Raw genomic sequence first — 25,307 nt, forward strand, 5'->3', positions numbered from 1 at the left:
AGTAACGTATGCTTTTTCAAATTATAACCCTGGCCACCAAAGGTCTTGACCTCTTATGGAGAGTCACTGCCATTGTGAACCATGGGTTTTGATGAGTCATTCTTTCTCAGGTATTTGAGATCTGAAAGACTGAGAACTTTCCAACGAAATGAACCATAACAGTAGTGAGGTCGCAAGATCTGAACATTTGAACTGTCTGATTACACCTTTCTGTCTAGGAGATATAGACATGGTAAGCTCAACAATGCCAACAAAGAAAGCCTAAGAGAAATTTTAAATAAAGGTAAAGTGATAGACTCTATACAATTTAGAGAGAAAGCAAAAGAAAAGAAAGTGAATAGTTTTATATCAGGGAGTTTTGGTTTTGGTTTTTGATTTGGGTTTCTTTAAGTTTTGTTCTGCTCTTAGAGTTAAAATAGTTTGCATTCCCTGTATCTGTGAGACATGAAAGGGACATAATCATGGTTGATAAGTTAGTCACAGAAAGTAAAGCCTTTAAGTGTAGAAATGAAATTAGACATAACTTTAAAGCTGCCATCACCTTTTAAATCCCCTGAAAATGTCCTGAAGTGTCCTTCAGAATTTTTACAAAGAGTTTGCATGCCTTATCATATACCCCGATAATATCTTTTTTCTTTAAAAACTACAATTCATATTAAATTAATGGCATTAACACTTTCAGTTCTTCCCAAATTGCCATTGTTTGAATATTCTGCAACTGTGTGTGTACTTTATAAGCTTTTGATGGCTTCTTTACACATCTGTCTCATGCCTATTTAAATGTAACAGCGACTTCAATATTTTAGACATTTTAAAAGTATTTCAATTAGGTTACACATTATATTTTTTGCCTTATTTGCAACTTTTATTAAAAGATGCTGTATATACAGAAAATGCACAAAACGTGAGTGTACACCTCATAATACACCTAAATAATTAGCACCCGTTTCAAGAGGCAGAGTATTCACCAACACTGCAGATAGCTTCTCAAGTCAGTAAATGATATTAACTAAAGGGTCGGCCGATCTACCCACCAACATTAAGCAATTCATTAATAACTACTAAAAAATGCAATTGTACTGTATGATAAGAAAAAAAGTCCATCAATGCATCTCACTAATATTATATTTAGATAGGACATGCCCTGGTAATGAGAAAATGATAAATGTTAATCTATACCATAAAATGTTGGTACTCTAAGGCATCCAATCTACTATACATTCCCTTGGGTAACTCCCTTTGTGAGATACCCCTAGATGACTTTTTTTTCCTAACTTTTGGTTAGTATTTCAGAGAATTTATGGAATAAGGGATACATGCTTTTACCAAAAACCTTAACTCTATCTTTAATACCCCAGTTACTTTCTGGGACCCTGCTATCTGCGCTAAATCACAGAAATGACAAGCAATTCCCTTTCAAATTTGAACCAATAAAAAAATGGTAGTTCTTTCTATGGCAGTGACTCCACCTCCCACGCTGGTTCACCATCTATTTACAACTAAGATTTCATGAATCTACCTGTAGCTCCCAGTTCCTGCTCAACTGAAGTACAAAGTCCAAATGACTATTTCTATATTTTCAGCATGGATTCTCTTTTTCATCTCTGGCAAAGCCTCTTTATCTACTTTGGGTATTCCACGACCATTGTGTTTAATGTTTAGAGTTAGTAAGCCGGGCAAGTACAGATTTGTAGACTAAAATATGCAACTTAGGTTATGGAAGTATTAATTTTATTAATGTGCTCTATATAACATTGTTTTTTGTTGTTGTGTTTTTTTGTTTCACATGGATACATTGCCATTGGTTCTTATCACCCTCTCTAGCACATGAATGTATTTCAGTCTTGGTTTAACTGTTTAAAGGTGAGAAGAATTTTGTAATTCACTTTAGTGGTAAGAATTTCTGGGCCAGAGAGGTAGAGTGATTTGCTCACATAATATTAGCGTCTTTGCTATCCAAATTCTAGCCCAGCTCTACTTGAGGGTATCACACTGCGCTCCTATCTTATGTATCCTGTAGTACACATCACATGTCTGTGCACACTTATATACAAGTACACACACAGGACTTATGTACATAAAAAATGCAAGTACTAGAAACTTTCTAGAAATTAAATGGAAACGACTAGAAATTAAATAAGTAGTTTTTAAAATTTATGCTATAGTAAAAATATTACTTTTTAAAATATTCTTGATTTTCAATCTTGTCTAATTCAGTTAAAACCTAAATTCAGGTTAAAACCCACAAGAAGGGATAGCTGGAATTTGCAACCTAAATATATATGAAACGTCAGGTATACCAAGTTCATTTTCATGTGCTTGTCTGTAGTATTTTTCTACTCCCATTTTGCCAGTAAGAATGAGAAAAAGTACCAAAAAGTAGTTGATGCTCCAAGAGGATCGTTGTTGAGTTGGAAACGGAGGAAAAGAGTCCTTCATAAATACTGAAGATGTGCCCTCTGTGGTTCAATGCCCATTAACAGTCCAGGTGGAAGAAATGACACTGAGCTGAAATACGCAGCAGCTGACTCTCATGCTAGGAGTCATATAGTAGAACAAGTAGTAGAGAGGCTGGAAGAAAAAGACTTGTAAAAGGCAGGGACTGAGTTTTTGCATATTCTGTGGCCTAGGTACATTATCTAGGCATTGCCTGTGAGTAAAGGATGAAAAATTGTCAGTGGCAAGTATAAAAACAGAGTTCTATTAAAGGGGGGTAATGTAGGATTAGCTGAAATGAGAGACTATGGTTTTATCATGCATGTTATGATGTAGTTTAAAATCAGGATTTATATTAAAATCATAAAGGTTTGTACCTCAACATAATATTTTAACATGTCTATTTCATGCCAGGATTCTGATCATGATTATTCTCTCAACACAAGAATTTCTGAGCCCCTGAGTGGCTAGATAATCTCTCTAACTTAAATTATCCATCATTCATAGGTATAAAAATGCTCTATTTTAATCAAAGCCACTTAAATTCATAGTTCTCTGTGGTTATTATAAAACCAAGACATTGAACAATATTTAGAAGGAAAGAGGGAATTTGATGATAGGTACTGCTTTAAAGAAAACCTATCTTCAAAATTCTGGCAATTGTTAATTTGAAGCTTTTAATTAGTTTTATTATCAAAATGTAGGAAAAAATGAGAAAATGGATTTAAGAATGAACGTTGACTAAATTGTCATTAGTATCTGCATTTGTGGTGTCCTATTCATCTTTCTCTAAGATAACTCTTCTTGCAATACTTATGAAATCCTGAAGTGGCAGACCAGAACAGTCCTTGTCCAGAAGCATCGTCGTGGCGCCGTTTTCTCCTTCATACATTGGAGGGCGGGAACTGTGAGCCTTTGGAGCATGTAGTCATTCTGATAGTCACTCTTCTACAGAGCTATGCCAGCCAGGGAGATGAGGGAATCAAAAGAGCTTCAGCAACATTTAACAGGCTACAAAAACAAGGAACTGCTTACACTGGGGATTACCTCTTGTCAAAGATCCCCAGTTGGGCACCAACATCCTCTCAGCTACACTCTGCCTTCTCTTTTTCTTTTTCCTTCTTTCCCTGAGCCATACAACTCCGGTTTATGCAATATAGGGAAATGTTTTATAGAAATTATAAAAATGTGCATAAAAATACTTAAATGTCATTGGTTGGCACAATAAGGCAAACTTCTTGAGGCCAGGAATCATCATATTTATTTTTATATCTACAGCAGAGATTCCCATAGGTATACCCTCAGAAAAAGAGGAATTGATGTGAATGTCCTTACCACCTGTGCAGTGTCAGTTTCCTATAAGCAAGGATGATTTTGTATCTTCAGAGAAAAGTGTTAGATGTTGTAATTTGTCTGAGACATATATGGAAAAAAGATAAAGGATTACATAACCTAGTCAATTTGTATTTAAGAAATAATTGTAATAACAATTGTTATTATTTTCCCCAAATGATATAATCATTTTACTACAACTTTCTGTTTAAGACAGAAACCAAACAGTGACTATGCACAATAATAATGAATATTTAAGTTTAAAGCCAAATAGCTGGCATTTTTATTAAATCAAGCAACAGAAAATGTAACCTATAAACTATTAAATGTAAAATGGAATGTAAGACAAGTAATGAATCTGAGAAGTATAAATAAATTGACATTATTGCCATTGCCCTATAAAGTCAGTGATACAGTTAAACCATGATGGGTTATACACAAAAACCATGTTCTTTACCTGAAAGAGGAGCTAAATCCCTGAAATTATATACAAACTTTGGATATATATGAATAAGGGTTTTTCTTAGGACAAGATTCATAGTGTTCTTCAGATTTTCAACATAGACCATTACTCAAAATTATTCAAGGATCCTGTGTTCCCAGCCTGCCTCCCCACCTACCATATCTCCACACCACACTGCAGTTATCATCAAACTCCCTATTCCCAGATCAAATGCCTACTTTTAGTCCTTGTTTTCCTGGATGTCTCAGAAGCACATGAAAGATTCAACTAATCCTTTTTTCTTGAAACAGTCTCTCCCTTAACGTCACATTCTCTTGTTTTCTTTCCTATTTTACTGGCTACCCCTTCTGTCTTCTTTCCTGGTCCCTCATCCTCTTCCCAACTTCTAAAGTTCAAAGCACTCAAGGCTTCTCCATCTCAGTGCTCTCTCTGGGTGGCTTTATCTAGTCCCATGCCCTGTGCTCAAGGAGTCAAATTTCTATGTCCAGACCTTACTTCCTCCTTGAGCTCCAGACATAAATACACAACCGTTTTCCCAACATCTCTGCTTAATGTCTGATGGATATACCCAACATCAACTCCCCTACCTAGAATCCATGACTTAAACAGCATTCACTTGCACTCGCTTGCTTAAGTCACAATCTTTATCTTTCTCAAACTTTTGATAACCAATTAATGAGGAGGACCTGTCAACGGTACCTCGAAAATATGTGACGAATCTGGCCCCTTTTCTCTTCTCCACTGCTAAACTCTGTTCACATCTCCATATTATCTCTTGTCCTAACTATTGTAAGAGCTTCCTAGTAAGTCTATGATTTCCTGCCTCCTAAATCTATTCACCTTATGTCCTTAAAATACAAACACGTCACTTTCCTCATAAAGCATATCAAAGGTTTTCTATCACAATTAACAATCTGAATTGATTACAACTCACAAAGACCCCTACTATCATACTTCTATCTGTTTATTCTCATACCTTCAGTCCTTCCCCCTAATCTCTACTCTAACCGGTGTAGTTGTCTTAGGGTCTGGTACTTGAGCACCCCAAGGTGTGTCCCCTCAGAGCCTTTGCATCAGATTGTCACATGACTGGCCTCTTACCCTTCAGGTTTCAGACTCACCGTCACCTCCTCAGAGAGCTCTTCCCTTGTCAGTCAGTCTTACATGGTCGCACCCATCACCCCACCACAGCACCTGTGTTATTTCTGTTCTAGCATTTATCACTGTCTGAAATTGTACCTGCCGACTACTATTTGCCTGTTCTCTGACTCTACACTCAGAATGTAAGCTCCGTGAGGCCGGACCATGTCTGTCCTCGTCACTGTTATATCCTTGGGTCTAAAGCAATGCCCATCACATGGTAGGAGGTCTGTAAACGAGTGAAAATGAACATGACTTTTCTGAGTAGAGCTCCGGGGGAGCTTCATCTGGTGGAGGTGAACTCCCACGTCATTCTCCACAAACTCTGAAAAGTGAAGCGGAAAAGACAAGACTGCCAAACGTCCCCCATCAGTGGAAATCAGAGAATTTATTGACGATTGCCATTTGTTTCTCTCTTTCTACTTCTTTCACCTTTCTTCAGTTACAGCATCATAGTAATCTAAATGGTTCACAGTTGTTTATGATAAAAGCTGTAAAAAAAATACATCAAATATTAAGTGTGATATCTCTTGGTGACATGAATCTTTTCTCCCCCTCCAGTATACTTTTTGAGTCTCCCAAGTTTTCTCCAATGTCATGTTTTATGGGTAAAAAATATATAAAAACCCTTTACTTATGACCTGAAACTCATACGAGATGACACTCCTCAAAAATTCCTTTATCTGCACTATGCAGATAAACACACAACCCACAGAATGTGATAGCTTCCTTTTGTAAAACCTTGGAAGTACTTTCCCTTTATACATACATGCATTTATACATGTCTGACAAGAATAGTAATGATAAAATAAAAGCTACTGCTAGCTATTGACGGTATCAGGTGCCTTCCACATGCTATAGCTCATACTTTATGTATAACAACTCTCTGACATGAAAATATGTCCTCCTTTAAAAGTGAGGAAACTGAGTTACAGAGAAGTTTAATAACTTCCTCAAAATGAAATAGCTAGATTTTTCTAGAAGAGACCATGTCTGACTTACCTCCTTATGTTCAGTACTAACATAGTGCTTGGGAACAGCGGGTACTCAGCATGTATTTATAAATGAAGGAGGGGGAGTGTGGTTGGCATTGGAATCCAGGTGTGAGTGGCACTCCAACTCTTAACTGCTATACCACACTGTATCTTTGTGTTCACTAACTAGAAGTCTTATGAAATGGAGCCCTCTTTGAAATTAGCAAAAATTTCTTGTTCAGTGAAACTTGTATTACATTCTATATTAAAGGTTGGATAAAATACTGGAATGAATGAGTCTTCCAGAATTAGTACATAAACTGGAGTCCTGGATTGACAAGATTTATCAAAAATGACTATTTGCATAATCATATTCCTAGTGAAATATCTTGCTTTGAAAGATTATCTCAAGAGAAAAGTGATCACTGGAATAACCATAAATCTCTGAGTAAGAGATTTTGAGATTTTGAATTATAATGGTATGTGACTTTATCTAGAAATCAGTAATGGTCAAAATAATTATTAAAGATTTTTCAATAAAAACATAGTCTTGGGTAGTGAGTTAATTTTTTAAACATCCTAAAATATTGGCCTCTTTTAAAAACAACATAGTAATGCAGAGTCTCATTAGGTTTCCTTTATTTAATAGCAAATAATGGCATGTTATATATTGGGTTTGATAATGTAGAAAAAAAGACAACAGTGAGCTTTGAATAAAATTCAGTTCAGTTTAAAAATGAATATCACTGTTACTTTTATTCTTTTTAAAAAAATGTTTGAGTTAAAAATTACATGCAGTTGATTTTCATTATTTATAGTAGTTATGTTCTATATAGTCACTGTGAACAGAGTTAGCAAATGCTGAACCATTACTCCTATAAGAAATATAGGATTGGGTTCCTTCCAGTTTCTGGTCATAACATTTGCATCAACTCATCAATACATAACCTGTTTTTATGTGTATTTCCATTTAAAGTTATATAATTTTTTGTTTAATGCATATGATTGATTCATTAGCATTGAACTCACAGTCAACAGCATTACAACTTGCATCTGAAAGAACTTTATCCAAATACATGTATTTTCTTTGTAGAAAACATCACAGCCTTTTTTGCACTTAGGAACACTAACCAGCACTTCACCACTATATTTTGGGACTACTTTAAATAGCAAAAATCAACAATAATGCAAAAACATGGCACTAAATATACAGTGAAAAGAACACTTGATTACAGGATGAGAGCTGAAACAAGAAGGCAGATGCTTGCCTTTTTCAACCTTAGCTGGGAACTTGTCCATTGGATTATTCAAATTCTGCAACAATGTGTACATACACAAGTCTGTGAATGACACTGAAAGCACCACAAGTACTCTTGTGGGGATACAAAGAAATTTTAGCAAGTAGGTGAATTTAAAAATACTGAATCCATGGATGAGGATCAGTGGTATGTTTAATGCACAGATCTTAAAAGTAAAATTCGTGGATTTTGATAAATATATGCATTTATTCATCCAATGTCCAATCAAGATAGAGAACATTTTATTACCTAGAAAGTTTCATTGTGCCTCTGAGGGTCCATTCCTACTTGCACCCCTTCCCCCAGGCAACCACTGTCCTGATTTCTATCACCTTAGATTCATTTTGCCATAAAGAGATTAATTCACTATGTTATTTTTCATATCTATATTCTTTTGTTTGTACCACTAGTTCATTATTTTTTTATTGAAAATAAAATGTTTGAAAAAATATTGTTTGTACCACTAGTTCATTATTTTTTATTACTTAGCAATGTTTCCTTCTTTGAATATACACTGTATGGATATACAATTTTTTTCCAGTTTAGGCTATTAATAAAGCTGTTGAAACATTCTTATGCAAGTATTTTGGCAACATGCATTTTTATTTTGGTGGGTAAATATTTAGGAGAAGTAATGGGATTATTATACATTGATCTGTATTTTTAAAAACCTGCCAAATAATATTCTGCAGTGGTTGCACAATTTTACATCCCACCAGCAATGTATCAGAGTTCACAGTACCCCAGTCCTGGTCAGCCTTTTTAATTTTTAGCCACTGAAGTGGGTGTAAAATTGTATATCATTGTGGTTTTAATTTCCTGATGATGAACCATATAAAACAATGTTTCATATGCTTATGGAAAATTAATATATCTTTATCTGTGATGTGAATTTTACTTATTTTTGTCTTTGAATTATTGATTTGTAAAAGCTTTTAGTATATTTTAGTACATTCCATTTTCTGATGTATGTGTTGCAGATACTTTCTTCTAGTTCCAGTCTTACCTTGAATTTTCTTATCCATGCCTTTTGATAGGCAGGAATTACTAATTTTGATGAAACCCAATTTATCAAATGATTTTGATGCCCTCTGGGAAATCTTTGTTAACCCCAAAGTCCTGAAGATATTCTGTTTTCTTTCAGCATTTATATAATTTGGGATTTTGTATTTGGGTTCAAAATCCATCTAGAATTAATTTTGTGTGTTGTGTAAGTTACAAATCAAGATATACTTTCTCCAAGTTGTTTATCCAGTTGTTTCAGCACCATTTTTTTTGAGAAAACAAACCCAAACACCTTTTCTTTCTCTGTTGAATTGCCATAGTACCTTAAAAAAGTGGGGGGGACCATGTATGTGTGGGACTATTTCTAATATCTTTCTGGATTATTATAGCTTCATAACAAGTCTTGAAATCAAGTGATAAGTCCCCTAATTGTGTTTTTCTGTTTTCTTTTATTATTTTGAATATGTGAGTTTTTTTGTACTTATAGATTTTAGAATCTCCTATTTCCATTTCTGTGAAGATTAGTGTTGAGGTTTTGACTATGAGTACATAGTATCTAGGAGGGTATATAGGTTTCCATTTATTTATATCTTTAATTTCCCTCAGCAATGATTTAGAGCTTTCAGTGTGAAACTTTAAAAGCTCCCAGTTGACCTAATGTGCAGGCAAGGTAATAAAATCCACTAACTTAGTCCCTTTCTTTCTCAGAGGATTCTGGGTGCCCAAAAGAAAATAATCCATTCCATCCCAATATCCTACATCTTAAATAAAGCGGTCATTTCTAGCAACCCAATAATAAAAAAGGTCATGTAATATGCTCTCTCCAGTGTATTTTTCTACCTTAAAGTTTCCATTCAAGTGTCTCTGTCTGAACAAAGACATGTTCCAAAGTGACTTTGTCTTTACCTAAACAGAAAAGTATTTGGCATTTTCTTCAACTTAAAAAAAAAAAGTAACATTTTTTGCCTGCCCAAGCACCTTATTATGTATTCTGACTACATCTCTCTGTAAGGTGATTTGGACTTGCATGTAAAAGTGAGCAAGATTAAGTGGGATCTTCCTTTATGATATGGAATTTACATAGATAAAATAAGATAGTACATGATACACAGAGAGTTATATTCCTTTTCCTTTTTATTGCATAAATAGATAATTGATAACTTAAATATGTCATTAGCACATCAGAGAACACTGTAACTGCCTAAAGATGGATTCATATTCTAGGAAATTTTTCTATCAAGACTGAATATTGAACAAAGGACTGAAAACTCTCATCACTGCAATTTTATTTTGAAGCATTTGCAAACAGATGTTACATCTTGGTTTGGTACTATATCTTAAATACTTTCTTTTTCTCAGTGTTCATTAAATCAGTCTTTCCTTCTTGTCTCTAATAAGGGTAACATCTGTTTCTTCTTGTTCAATCAACATACCACCTCAAGAGTCTTACTTTAAAAATAACATCATTAGAAAGACAGTCTACATGGAATATGCTTCATTAACATTTTACATTTGCATACAAAACAAGTTTTTCTAGCAACTATAACTTACAGATATGTTAAAGAAAATATTATAAAACAATTTAGTTATAAAAAATAAGACTAGAAGCTGGAATATGGTTTTAAACATATTGGTTTTAGGTTAAAAACTCTTTGTAAAAATATCAGTTTCCTTTTTGTAACATACAGTTGAAGAGTTTCTTAAATCATGAATTAGTAATTGGAGAGATCTATTTTAAGATAGTGCAAATAATCTTCAAGTGTAAAATTGCATCAAAACTGTTGCAATAGTAGATTTTTAGAACAAAAATCCCTTGGAGAATATGTACTCACAGTTTAAAATTTTGAGTCTTCTCAAAATTAGTCACATGGAAAGTCCTTGCTTGCAATTATATTCAATTTTTGAAAATGCATCACACGCATTTAGAACTACATCTACTAAATAATCTGGTTAAAAAAAACACATACAATTTGAGGAGGAGAAAGAAGACCCATAACTATGAAAGAGTAAGACCAGTTTTACTACGTAGCTCAAAATTGGCAACCCTTATACTGACAATAGATATATGCATCTAACTTCTCAATCTCCTGATTCCTGATCACAGATATTGCAGCATGGATTTATACAGGGGAGGAGAGTACCTGTTTATAAGGAAAACCAATTTTTAATCATTTCTTAATAGTTATTGTTTATAGAATTAAACCACAACCTAAGTTGATATATACAGAGCTGGACTCACTTACTAATAAGAAATAATAGATAATATTTGTGCACTGGATCCTCACAACAACCCCATGACATAGATACTTTTATTATTCCAATTTGTTTTTATTTCAAACATTTGTAGTTCTATTTATACACTTTGAAGATTTCAGGTACTTTTTTAAATTCATTTTTTATTTATTTTTATTTTTGTTTATTTTGGTATCATTAATATACAATCACATGAGCAACACTGTGATTACTAGATTCCCCCCATTATCAAGTCCCCACCACATAACCCATTACAGTCACTGTCCATCAGTGTACTAAGATGCTATAAAGTCACTACTTATCTTCTCTGTGCTGTACTGACTTCCCTGTTCCTGACACCACGTTATGTGGGCTAATCGTAATGCCCATTATTCCCCTTCTCCCACCCTTCCCACTCAGCGTCCCCAGTCCCTTTCCCATTGGTAACTGTTAGTCCATTCTTGGGTTCTGTGAATCTGCTGCTGTTTTGTTCCTTCAGTTTTTTCTTTGTTCTTATGCTCCACAGATGAGTGAAATCATTTGGTATTTGTCTTTGTCCACCTGGCTTATTTCACTGAGCATAATACCCTCTAGCTCCATCCATGCTGTTGCGAAGGGTAGGATTTGTTTTCTTCTTATGGCTGAATAATATTCCATTGTGTATATGTACCACATCTTCTTTATCCATTCATCTGCTGATGGACACTAAGATTGCTTCAATTTCTTTGCTATTGTAAATAGTGCTATGATAAACATAGGGGCGCACATGTCTTTTTGAAGCTGGGATCCTGCATTCTTAGGGTATATTCCTAGGAGTAGAATACCTGGGCCAAATGGTACTATTTTTAGTTTTTCGAGAAACCTCCATATTGCTTTCTACAATGGTTGAACTAGCTTACATTCCCACCAGCAGTGTAGGAGGGTTCCCCTTTCTCTGCATCCTTGCCAGCATTTGTAGTTCCTAGTCTTTTCTATGTTGGCCATCCTTACTGGTGTGAGGTGATATCTCATTGTGGTTCTAATTTGCATTTCCCTGATGATTAGCAAAGTGGAGCACCTTTTCATGTGTCTGTTGGCCATCTGAATTTCTTCTTTGAAGAAGTGTCTGTTCATATCCTCTGCCCATTTTTTAATAGGGTTATTTGCTTTTTGGGTGTTGAGGCATGTTAGTACTTTATATATTTTGGATGTTAACTCCTTGTCAAATATGTCATTTACAAATATTTACTCCCATACTGTGGGATGCCTTTTTGTTCTGCTGATTGTGTCCTTTGCTGTACAGAAGCTTTTTAGCTTGATGTAGTCCCATTTCTTCATTTTTAAATTTTGTTTCCCTTGCCTGAAGAGATGCGTTCAGGAAAAAGTTGCTCATGTTTATATTCAAGAGATTTATAACTATGTTTTCTTCTAAGAGTTTTATGGTTTCATGACTTACATTCAGGTCTTTGATCCATTTTGAGTTTACTATTGTGTATGGGGTTAGACAATAATCCAGTTTCATTCTATTACATGTAGCTGTCCAGTTTTGCCAACACCAGCTGTTGAAGAGGCTGTCATTTCCCCATTGTATATCCATGGCTCCTTTACCATATATTAATTGACCATATATGCTTGGATTTATATCTGGGCTCTCTAGTCTGTTCCATTGGTCTATGGGTCTGTGCTTGTGCCAGTACCAAATTGTCCTGGTTACTGTGGCTTTGTAGTAGGGCTTGAAGTTGGGGAGCATAATAACCCTGCTTTATTCTTCCTTCTCAGGATTGATTAGGCTATTGGGTGGTCTTTTGTGGTTCCATATGAATTTTAAGACTATTTCCTCTAGTTCATTGAAGAATGCTGTTGGTATTTTGATAGGAATTGCACTTGAATTTGTACATTGCTTTAGGCAGGATAGCCATTTTGACAATGTTAATTCTTCCTATCGACAAGCATGGGATGTGTTTCCATTTATTGGTATCTGCTTTAATTTCTCTCATGTGTGTCTTGCAGTTTTCAGAGTATAGGTCTTTCACTTCCTTGGTTAGCTTTATTCCTAGGTATTTTATTCTTTTTGATGCAATTGTGAATAGAATTGTTTTCCTGATTTCTCTTTCTGTTAGTTCATCATTAGTGTATAAGAATGGGATGAAACAGATTTCTGTGTTTTAATTTTGTCTCCTGCAACTTTGCTGAATTCCAATATTAGATCTAGTAGTTTTAGAGTAGATTCTTTAGGGTTTTTTATGTACACTATCATATCATCTGCAAACAGGGACAGTTTTAACTTCTTCCTTGCCAATCAGGGTGCCTTTTATTTCTTTGTGTTGTCTGATTTCTGTGTCTAGGACCTCATGTAATATGTTGAATAAAAGTGTGGAGAGTGGACATCCTTGTCTTGTTCCCTATCTTAAAGGAAAAGCTTTCAGCTTCTCACTGTTAAGTATGATGTTGACTGTGGGTTTGTCATATATGGCCTTTATTATGTTGAGGTACTTGCCCTCTATACCCATTTTGTTGGGAGTTTTATCATGAATGGATGTTGAATTTTGTCAAATGCTTTTTCAGCATCTATCGAGATGATCATGTGGTTTTTGTCTTTCTTTTAGTTTATGTGGTGGATGATGTTGATGGATTTTAGAATGTTGTACCATCCTTGCATCCCTGGAATATATCCTACTTGATCATGATGGGTGATCTACTTTATGTATTTTTGAATTAGGTTTTCTAACATTTTGTTGAGTATTTTTGCATCTATGTTCATCAGGGATATTGGTCTATAATTTTCTTTTTTTGTGTGTTGTCTTTGCCTGGGTTTTGTATTAGAGTGATGCTGGCCTAGTAGCATGAATTTCAGAGTATTCCCTCCTCTTCAACTATTTGGAAAAATTTAAGGAGGATGGGTATTAGCTCTTCACTAAATGTTTCATAAAATTCCGTGGTGAGGCCATCTGGTCCAGGGGTTTTGTTCTTAGGTAGTTTTTGATTACCAATTCAATTTCGTTGCTGGTAATTGGTCTATTCAGATTTTCTGTTTCTTCCTGGGTCAGCCTTGGAAGGTTGTATTTTTCTAGAAAGTTGTCTGTTTCTTCTAGGTTATCCAGTTTGTTAGCATATAAGTTTTCATAGTATTCTGTCATAATTCTTTGTATTTCTGTAGTGTCTGTAGTGATTTTTCCTTTCTCATTTCTGATTAGGTTTATGTGAGTAGACTCTCTTTTTTTCTTGATAAGTGTGGCGATGGGTTTATCCATTTTCTTTATTTTCTCAAAAATCCAGCCTCTGCTTTCATTGATTCTTTCTATTGTTTTATTCTTCTTGATTTTATTTATTTCTGCTCTAATCTTTATTATGTCCCTCCTTCTACTGACTTTGGGTCTCATTTGTTCTTCTTTTTCTAGTTTCACTAATTGTGACTTTAGACTGTTCATTTGGGATTGTTCTTTCCTAAGGTAGGCCTGTATTGCAATGTACTTCTCTCTTAGCATGGACTTTGCTGTGTCCCACAGATTGTGTGCTATGAATTATTGTTTTCATTTGTCTCCATATATTGCTTGATCCCTACTTTTATTTGTTCATTGATCCATTGATTATATAGGAGCATGTTATTAATTCTTCATATGTTTCTACACTTTTTCATTTCCTTTGTGTAATTTATTTCTAGTTTCGTACCTTTGTGGTCTGAGAAGCTGGTTGGTACAATTTCTATCTTTTTAAATTTACTGAGGCTCTTTTAGTGGCCTAGTATATGATCTATTCTTGAAAATGTTCCATGTGCACTTGAAAAGAATGCATATACTGTTGCTTTTTGATGGGGTGTTCTGTAGATGTCCGTTTGGTCCATCTGTTCTAATAACGTTTTTCAGTGCCTCCTTCTCCTTACTTAATTTCTGTCTTGTTGATCTGTCCTTTGGAATAAGTTGTGTGTTGAAGTCTCCTAAAGTGAATGTATTGCATTCTATTTCCCCCTTTAATTCTATTTGTATTTGTTTCACATATGTAGGAGATTACATGTTGAGTGCATAGATATTTATAATAGTTATATCCTGTTTTTGGACTAACCCCTTTATCATTATGTAATGTCCTTCTTTTTCTCTTTTTACTTTCTTTGTTTTGTAGTCTATTTTGTCTTATACAAGTACTGCAACTCCTGCTCTTTTCTCCCTTTTAGTTTCATGAAATAACTTTTCCATTCCTTTACTTTCAGTCTGTGTATGTCTTTGGGTTTAAAGTGACTCTCTTGTAGGCAGTATATAGATGGGTCTTGTTTTATGTATCCATTCAGTGACTCTATGTCTGTTGATTGGTGCATTCAGACCATTTACATTTAGGGTGATTATTGATAGATATGTACTTATTGCCATTTCAGGCTTTAGATTCATGGTTACCAAAGTTTCAAGGGTAATTCCCTTACTCTCTAACAGTGTAATTTAACTCACTTATTATGCTATTACAAACACAACCTAAAGGTTCTTTTTTTTCCCTCCTTTTTATTCCCCCTCAATTGTTTATATATTAGGTGTCATATTCTGTACTCTTGGTCTAACCTTTGATTGACTTTGAGGTTAGTTGATTTGATTTTGCATCTGCTTAGTAATTAATTGTTCTACTTTCTTTGCTGTGGTTTCATTTCCCCTCATGACAGCTATTTAGCCTTAGGAATACTACCATCTGTTGCCATCCCTCCAAAATGCACTGTTGAGGTGGTTTGTGGGAGGTAAATTCTCTCAGCTTCTGTTTGTCTGAAAATTGTTTAATCCCTCCTTCAAATTTAAATGATAACCTTGCTGGGTAAAGTATTCTTGGTTCGGGGCCCTTCTGCCTCGTTGCATTAAATATATCATGACACTCACTCCGTGTGACCTGTAAGGTTTTTGTTGAGAAGTCTGATGATAGCCTGATGGGTTGTCCTTTGTATGTGATGTTTTTTCGCTCCCTAGGTACTTTTAGAAGTCTGTCCTCATCCTTTATTTTTGCCATTTTAATTATTATATATCTTGGTGTTGTCTCTCTTGGGTCCCTTGTGTTGGGAGATATGTGCACCCCCATGGCCTGAGAGACTATCTCCTTCCCAGATTGAGGAAGTTTCCAGCAATAACCTCCTCAAAGACCCTTTCTGTCCCTTTTTCTCTCTCTTTTTCTTCTGGTGCCCCTATAATATGAATATTGTTCCTTTTTGATTGGTCACAGAGTTCTCTCAATATTCTTTCATTGTTAGAGATCCTTTTTTCTCTCTGTGCCTCTGCTTCTTTGTAGTCCTCCTCTCTAATTTCTATTCCATTTACTGTCTCTTCTGCTACATATAATCTGCTTTTAAATCCCTCCACTGTATGTTTCATTTCGGATATGGAATTTCTTAATGATTGAATTTCTGTCCTAAATTCATCCCTCAGTTCTTGGATATTTTTCTGTACCTCCATGAGTGTGTTTATGATTTTTATTTTGAACTCTCTTTCAGAAAGACTGGTGAGTTCAGTTTCATTTGGGCCTTTTTTTGGTGTTTGTGAGAATTTGGTCTGATCCAGGTTCCTTTGACATTTCATATTTGTATGTGGCACCCTCTAGTACCCAGACACTGTAGTCTCTGGTGCTGCTCATCCCCTGGAGTAATGTCGGGGGTCTCAGGGGGAGTGTCGCCGGTGCTTGGGTGGAGGAAAGAGCTGTTACCTTTTTCCCGGCTGCAGTGCCTTTCTCCACTGTCAGAACCAGTGGGCTGAGCACACAGGTGTAAGCCTCTGTGTTTTGCATCTGTAGTTGGTGTAGGTGGGGCCTCCCTCTGGCTGTCCTGATGCCAGGGTAGGGACTGCCAGTTTGCAAGCAGGTGCCAGCATGCCACAAGGAAGATCTCTGTGTATCACAGTGGGGAGGCCTCGGAGCTGAGTAGCCAGTCAGGGGGATGGAGTGCCTGAAGCTCCTGAAAGTTCCCAACCTGATGGGCAGAGCGCACCTATACAACCTTGTCCACCTATCCCTTCTCTCGTGCAGCATCCTCTGTGCAAACCCCACCCATTCAGCAGCCATCTCCCTGCTAGGAAACCTCTCAGACCACTGGCCTTTCCTTTGTCCCTGTCCTCCACAAATGGCTGGAATCTCAGTCTCTCCAAGTATTCTGCCTGTCTTAGCTTTCCAACCCCACTAATCTCCAGAGTACCATGCAATGTAGGTTTGTGCTCCCAAAGCAGATCTCCAGGGCTGAGTGTTCAGTAGTCCTAGGCCTCCACCCACTCCCCGCTCCATTTCTCTTCCTCACAGGCTGTCTCACCTCTCATACCACCATCTTGAATTCTATTATTCCCATTTATTAGCGACAGAAACTGCAGCATCAAGAGGCTAACTTGCTGAAAGCCCAACTATTAGGGGAGCAGAAGTAAATTTTATATCCAGATGTCTGACTTCAGACTCCGTGATCTATCCATTCTGCTATTCTGCCTCTCTGAGGGTGAGTCTAAATCTAAATCAGGTATGCCTGGGTTCTAATCCTATCCAGTCTTTTATAGGGCATGTTATGTTTGTCTGAATAAAATATGAACCCAAATATAGACTGGATGCCCATTTTCCCAGGATAAGATCATTAAGATTACCTTTTGATTAACTGGCATATATAAACTTTTAGTGTTATAGATGAAAATATCTGTAATATTTACTTAATTACTGTGTGGTTTTAAAGTTACACACATAAGTAATTTAGACAGTTCTTTATACACTCTCACTTTTGGGAAATAATTTTCTAATTGTTTTCATATGCAAGTTTAACATCGGTCTCCTTGTCATAAGGACTTGGTGAGTCATTGAACACACTAGTGCAGAACAAGTTCTCACTGCCTGTGAGTTGTTTAAATAAAGGAATCTTTTCTCCAATGCTAATGCTGTCACTGGATACAGTTTTCTACATTTCAAGTGTCCATTAGCATAATGTTTGGACACTTGATTTTCAGTGGCCTCATACATGTGTATTTATGATTTCCATGTTAAGATGTTTCATATTGCTGTCTTATTTAGAATGCTTACTTATAACCATACCAGTATTTGTAATTATGAGACAATAACCCTAAAAGAAAAATAACTAAATTTAAGTCTCAGTTTTTCTCTCTGTAAAATGAGACTAATTAAAGTTTATTTTATGATGAACCGATATGAACAAAGGTACTGCTTATAGGTATCAGGTACTGTTCTAGTGCTGTACAAATACTAATTCATCTATTCTTCAAAATGAATCTATGAAGGTGGATACTGTTATTTTCGTTTTAGAGAAGAGAAGCTTGAGGCACAGAGAGGTTAAGTAAATTACCCTGGCTGGTAAGGGGGAGAGCAAATGTAGGCATCCTGGTTCCTGAATCTGTCCTCTTAACTACCACACTGTGTTTTCTGCCATTCTGCTGTTTTGCGGTTCACTTTTGACAAGAGTCAATATAATGACAGGTAACAGTGTGTGTAGATAATGTGAGGCATATACAAGATGCTCAGCAAATATAAACCATATGAGACATAGGTCTCCTTTTTTAAATATCAGTGACCAGCATCCTTTTTCCTTCTGGCCCTGAGCCACTGGCCAGCCACTGGGACCCTACTGCATCTGGGAGTGGGGGTCCCTGGTGTGTCTCTCTATTCCCTGGAACTTTCATTGGCTCTGGGATAGTAAGTGGACGGCTACCACATCTTTAACAGCAAATGAGAAGTGCTGCTTTGATCCTGTTTAGTGATGTTTTATTTGTTATTTACAACTCACAAATTTCTAATAAAATGCGATAATGACATATATTTTTCTGAATAAATGTATTGTTATTTATTATAAGTACATAAGGCAAAGATCTGATCAACTGTGGTATTCTGACAGAATTTCATATATTGAATTCCAAAAGCTCTTAAATTTCACTATGTTGCAATTCATATGAGTTAAAAATTACTGAACAATCTTGTTTATTTTAAAAAATGCTTTAAAAAGGATATTATAGTTTCTCTGAAGCACAACCAATTCTGTACTATTTTCTCCAAGTGACAGATGGCCCAGGAAATGATAAAGGCAAAACAAATCTTGAAGAGAGTTTGCAGGAGGTCACATATTTTTATTTCAGTTCATGTTTCATACACATTTTTTCAGGTCTCCCTTGCGCTGGAGAGAATGGACACAGGCAGAGGTGAAATATGCTGAAACTGTCACCCTCCTTTTCCTCACCATAAAATCCAATGCTGTGTTCTGTGTAGAGGGAAAAACTACTGTTTGAGTGCCAATAAGTCTGGATCAGGGTCTCAGCTCTGCAGACAAGAGCATCAGGCCACTCACTATAAAGTGAAAAGGGGGAACACAAAGTTCTCTTGGCTCAGAGTTTCACTGAGTAGGAGATGATTTAAATGAATACTCATAGGCTTATTTTAATGTACTTTGTGGGAAAAAAAGCTACAATTTGCTTCTCAAACTTATAATTTAAGATTTCTATTTTAATTACAATTTTAAGGGAAAAAAAACAATGTAAGAAAACACTAACAAGCACGTTGCATCTGGGATGTCCCAAACAAAAATCTGAATGTACAAATGCTGAAAGTTGGCATATGACACTGGATGCTTAGTTTCTTTATGTCCCAAGGTACAATGCAGAGAGTCTATCTCCAGAAACTGAGCTTCCGTCCCAGAGCGGTGGTGAATGGAAATGTGTGTGTGTGTGTGTGTGTGTGTGTGCGCGCGCGCACGTTTAGTGTAACAGAATGCCAATCATGGTTGCCCAGAGGTTATATAGCATGTTTTATTGTTTGTTTTATTTGTGTTTGTTTGTTGTTTATAAATATTCAGCCTCTTGAACCAGGTATATTTGAGTTCCAATTCTAAGTTCTGCCACTTACTAGCTATGGGAGGGTTAGACTTTTCTTAAATTCATTCCTCTCATGTATTTATTGGGGACAATGATTTTTAGTGTTTTTCTTTTACTGTGAATTATAAATGAATCAAATGTGAGTACTTGGCAGAGTGACTAGCATATAGAGCTTAGAACGTACATATAAATACATGTACAGGGATCATAAAATTAGATTCTTCTCTAGAGAGAGCCTGTAGGCTATTATTTTTTTATAACATGTGCATGAAGAAAATTCAAAAGATGCAGCATATTTTCTTTTGAGCAATTGGATTATTCTTGCTCCATTGAAACACTGAACTTCATTGTGTTTGGGGGCCCATTCTTATCCCAGATTGCTGAGGCATAACTCTTGATTATTAACATTAAATTTTCAAAATAATAACTGGAATTAAAATGAATACACATCACAGATTAAGCCCAAATAAAGCAATGGCTTCTATCAACAAGGCTGCTTTTATCTGCAGTCCAATTCTGTGATAATTAAGTTTCTTGAAAAAAAAAGTAACCTTTTCATTGTAATCTGATTGGAATAATAGACCTTTTTGTCCTGAACAACTAAGCTGATGATGTTCATTTATAAATTAATTTTGTGGTGAGGGAATTTTATGGCAATTTTTAGAAAGGCATTCTGGTCTACCGTTTAGAACAGAAGGCTCTGTGAGCTGAACATATCTTTTAAGTGACTTACTGTGATGTAGGATTAAATTTTTTTATTAACATTTGCAACATTGATGTCCTTGGGATCCATGCCACAAAGTTGCATTTTAAAACAGAGTTATTCACATTGTAAAGGAAAAAACAAAAATCAAATCAAAATTAAAACCATGTTCCTCTCTGAATAATCAACACTAAACCCAGTTATGTACTTTAAAGAAAAATGTGGTCTGTCCTTCATCAGTTCTGTAGAGTACCCAAAAGTAACCCATTTGAGAAGAAAATATTTCAGTAAACATTAATATTTGTCTGACAGCTGACTGATTCTAATGTTGGAATAAGACTTTACATTTGCTTTGTTAAGTTCACAGTACGAAAACGTTATAAGCATATTCATATGTATTACACATTTCCTTATTTAGAAATTATTTAATATTAATTATTTTAGAGTAGGGATTTTCTGTTTTCCTCAATTGAAATAAAATCTGTTCCATATGTTTTATTAAATCAAGGTTTGTAAATCCTAAAAAAAAAAAATACCTAACAGGTGGTTATTTGTGATGATATTTACCATAGATTGATACTAATATCAGCTAATTCTTCAAATATGGTACTATATTCTAACTCCAACAGGCCTTTAATTTTTCTTTAAAGTACGATTTATTTTAATGCTGTAAACCAACCACTGGTAAATGCTTTTTCTGTAAAGAACCACAGACTAAACAGTTCAGGCTTTGTAGGCAGTTAGTCTCTATAGCAATTATTTGATTCTGGTCTTTGTAGAGCAAGGCATATATAAACAAATGAACTTGGCTGTATGCTAATAAAACTAGGTGGACCCAGAAATTTGAATTCTATATGATTTCCACATGTAATTTAATGTTCTTTTTCAAGATGTATTTTTCAACCATTAAAAAATGTAAGAAATATTTTTAGCTCTCAGGCTGTGCAAAAACAGATGGCAGGGGCTGGATTTGGTCTATAAGCTGTGGTTTGCAGACCTCTCATTGAAGACTTGGGGCTGTTATCTGTGCATCATTGATTTGCTCTCATTCCATTTTTGGATACCTTTACTTGCTAGGCTTCTGTTTCTTTTGTGAAGTTGAAGTATATCTGCAAGTATAAATATTCTGCCTATGGATTCTAGATTATTCTATCTGGAGCACAGTAGAGCAAAACCTCTTCCCTTTGCAATAGCATAGGTCTTTATAAGGTCAAAGAAAATCACTCTGACCTTAGACTTTCCTCTCTCTCTCTCTCTCTCTCTCTCTCTGTGTGTGTTTCTCAAACTTTTTCCAGGTCTCATGTTCAATGGCTGTGCTTTTCTGTTTTTTCCTGAAGTTTCTAATTTTTTTGTAAAATGAACACAAACTAGACAGAAACTTAAAAATTGGTGTCTGTCTAATGGAGAACTTAAATTCTGTTTTCAAAGATCTTTGTACTAGCGAACAGTGACATGTGTTTGTTAGGGGTGGGAGATGTTGATTTACTTGTTTTTATTTACATAAATATAACATACTTCATTATAAAGATACCTTGTTTATAAATGATCAGATAATCCTAGTCTCATATTCTATACTTTATAGTGGTCAGCTAGCACAAATAACTGCACATAGCCACACATTTATTTTTTAGTCCTTAATTTCTACAAACTCTACTTGGCAAATGTGGTTATTGAAAGAGATCAATACAAAAAAGTTTTTAAAAACAGAGATATTAGATAAAAGGTATAAACCCAGTTTCTTATCTGAGAGTAGCATCTAATAAAGCTAACCTGAAAGTAAGTTATTAAATTAAAATTGATGATCATTATCTCCCAAACAACTTCATTCACTCCAGTCATTTCCCTGAGTACCCCAATGGCACATTAATATTATCTCCCTACTTGATTGGGTTATATTATATTTTATTTGGTCCAGTGGAGATAGAACCACTTAGGAAGTTAATGAAAGAGGAGATGTCAATTGTAAGTAACACTGGATTTTCCTAGATGAAAACATATTCATTTTTGCTTATAAAGTTCTGACTTTGTTGATATTAAAAATTGTTTTTTAAAGCATCTTAAGAAAATAAATTGACATTTATTTTGTACTTACCAGGTTCTGGGTTGAATGATGGACAGTGGCATGAGGTTCGTTTTCTCGCTAAGGAAAATTTCGCTATTCTCACCATTGACGGCGATGAGGCATCAGCAGTTCGAACTAATAGTCCACTTCAAGTTAAAACTGGCGAGAAGTACTTTTTTGGAGGTAAGACTACCATTTTTTATTCGTAAATGAATACATTACTAAATATGGAGTTTTAAAGAAGTTTAATTATGAAACATTTATATTTGATTTAGTGGACTCAGTAAATCTCAGGAAAAACGCAGCCAAACTCTGCAGTCCATGAGCTAAGAGTGGCAAATCTACGTTTCTTCATGATAAAGGCATTAATATGATATTGCCACATTCTTCTAGGCGAGTTCAAATATTCAGAGTATAAAGCAGGAGATTCTGAATCCACTCATTCTCGTAATACTGTCCGCAAGTGTCAGGTCCTTGGATTAAGTATTAAGTTACCTATTGCTGTGTAAGTATTTACCCCAAACCTTGGTGTTTTGAAACAACAAGCATTATCTCACAGTTACTCTGATCAGGAATTTGGAAAGGCTTCGCTGACTCTGGGTCTCTTGGGAGGTTGTGCCCTAGCTCTTAGCCGAGGCTGCGTCATCCGAAGCCTTCACTGGGCTGTTTCCGTGAAGCACGTGCACCTGGATGACAGCTGGCTGAGTTCTCCTCCACGTGACTCAGATCCTTGGGTGCCTTTCTTCTTCAGGGAGCCTGTCCGACGGGTGACTGGGCTGAGAAAGAGAGAGAGGAACAGAGGAGGGGAAAGCCAGTAAGCAAGAGTTTCCAAAATGGAAGCCGAAGTGGTTTTTTTGTTGTTGTTTAATGATCCAACCTTGGAAATGACTGCCCATCACTTGTTACATATAATTTGTTAGAACTGAATCACTACATCCAGCCAACACTTAAAGGAAGGGTATGACTCAAGGAGGCAGGAGTTTCGGGGACCATCTGGAAGCTGCCTACCACAGGTTGCTCATATGAGAAGCCAGCTCAGCACACGTATCTTGGTTCTTCAGTCATGAAAAGATTAGTAAAAAGATTCTCTTAATAAGGAGTTTAATATATGTGAAAGAGTACTGTGAGCTGGAGCTGGCATATTTTCTAATTTGTGGAATGTATCTTGCCAGAAAATGATTCTTTTTTTTTTTGTCATTAATGAGATATGGGAACATCTTTTATTAAAGTGCTAGGTGTGCTATTTAGTTCAATATATATTTCACTGGATTATTGCCTTTCTCATCCAAGTCCTAAATCATACAATATGAGATCTAAAAATATGCATTGCATCCTTAGAAAAGGCTTTGGTATCTATTTAAAAAAACACATGTATACATACTTATCTCATAAAATATGTCTATTATTATTCACATATCTGTTTGTTTATATAAATATGCACTTTTTCTGTCACTCTATTTGTATATATTTTTAAGAATAAGCTTACCTGAGTACATCATCTTGTATATTTTGTTCACTGCTATATCCTCCAAAATTCAAGTAAAATTTCTGGAATATAGTAGATGACTAATAAATATTTATGAATGAAAGAGTAAATTCTGTAAAATAGGTAAGGCAAGCATTTTATTCCCAATTGTCTAAAAAAAGAAATAGAAGTCCTAGGAGCTTTACTGACCTGCCACTGAGTCTATAGCCAGAACATGAATTCAAGACCTCAGACCACTATACAAGGGGGTGTCCCCCTGTGCATCATGATGTAACAGTAGGTGACAGCTCAGAGACAAAGGTCCTGAAGGCCCGTCTTTCTTTAATCTTCCACGGTGTTTGTTGGCAGTTAAAATGACATGCTTTTAAAAAGGTTCTCAATAAATGTTTGATGAGTGGATGAAAGTCAGACAAGATGTCTTATGAGTAAATAAACCGGGGTTCATTGATGTGAGAAAAAGCAACCCAACAGCCAAACTGGTTTTCCTCCAAAAATGTCTTTAAAATGATGGGCTTTTGGCCCCCCGTTTTCACTGTCATCATAGAAAATAGATCACAATAGTCAGTTGGAGAGCTATTGATAATTTCTACCCTTCCAAAAATCAGTGGAATATTGTTGGTCATGGATGAGCTTGCTGAATGCCCACGGCAAGTTTGGTGTATATCTGCCTAGGTGGGTAGGCAAATTACTACAACCACAAATTTATGGCGTAGAGTTCATAGGAGATGAGGACTTCATAGTGTGCTATTTACTGTCACTTTACAGAAGTTGTTCTCCAAACACAGTGTGAAGGGGCATGTTTCCTCCCATTCGGGGCTTTGGTCTGCGTTGGAAATGCCGTTAGCAAATGACCATGGTGCTTCTCTGGTTAGATCTTCATTAGCTGAATTCTCTGAGTGTGTGAGAATCACTAGGGAACTGGTTATAATTCAGATTCCCAGGCCCCATTCCTAGAACTTTAAAATGCAGGATGCGGAGGAATTGAAGAATTCTGAACTTCAAGTGATTCTGGCACAGATGATCTGAGGAGCAGAATTATAGATCTACCTTAGCTGATTTGCATGCATGATTTTTAGATTCTTTTTGAAAGACAGCATCTGCCACTGAAAAGTGAAAAGTGAGAATGAGCTAATCTCTTACAGCTTTGCCACCATGAAGGAGTGAAAGGGAGCCCAGGCCAGGGTCTGGTGCACAGACATTTATTAAATGAGCATTTTTATTAGCAAGCTAGAAAGTCTTCTGTAATTTCAAGCAAATTCTATCTCTCTGACTTGTTAACGTCTCAAAAAAAATGTTCTTTTCAGGCAACTGCAGCAATATTTCAGAGGCAGGATTCAGTTACACTCAGGGCCAGTGCCAGACAACAGAAAGCCTCTTAAGCTAACAGTTGGCCCAG

General features: G+C 35.8%; 1 protein-coding gene across 1 annotated transcript in view; it reads left to right on the forward strand.

The window, feature by feature from the left end:
- The window catches only part of CNTNAP2 (contactin associated protein 2), a 1,980,972-nt gene that overhangs the window by 1,060,191 nt on the left and 895,474 nt on the right, over window positions 1–25,307 (forward strand). Inside the window, exon 11 of the mRNA XM_057504985.1 lies at window positions 22,459–22,608. Within this exon, the coding sequence (XP_057360968.1) occupies window positions 22,459–22,608 (150 nt within the window). The remainder of the gene's footprint in view (window positions 1–22,458; window positions 22,609–25,307) is intronic.

The sequence above is a fragment of the Manis pentadactyla genome, chromosome 7, assembly GCF_030020395.1.
Source record: "Manis pentadactyla isolate mManPen7 chromosome 7, mManPen7.hap1, whole genome shotgun sequence".
NCBI classification, from domain to species: domain Eukaryota; kingdom Metazoa; phylum Chordata; class Mammalia; order Pholidota; family Manidae; genus Manis; species Manis pentadactyla.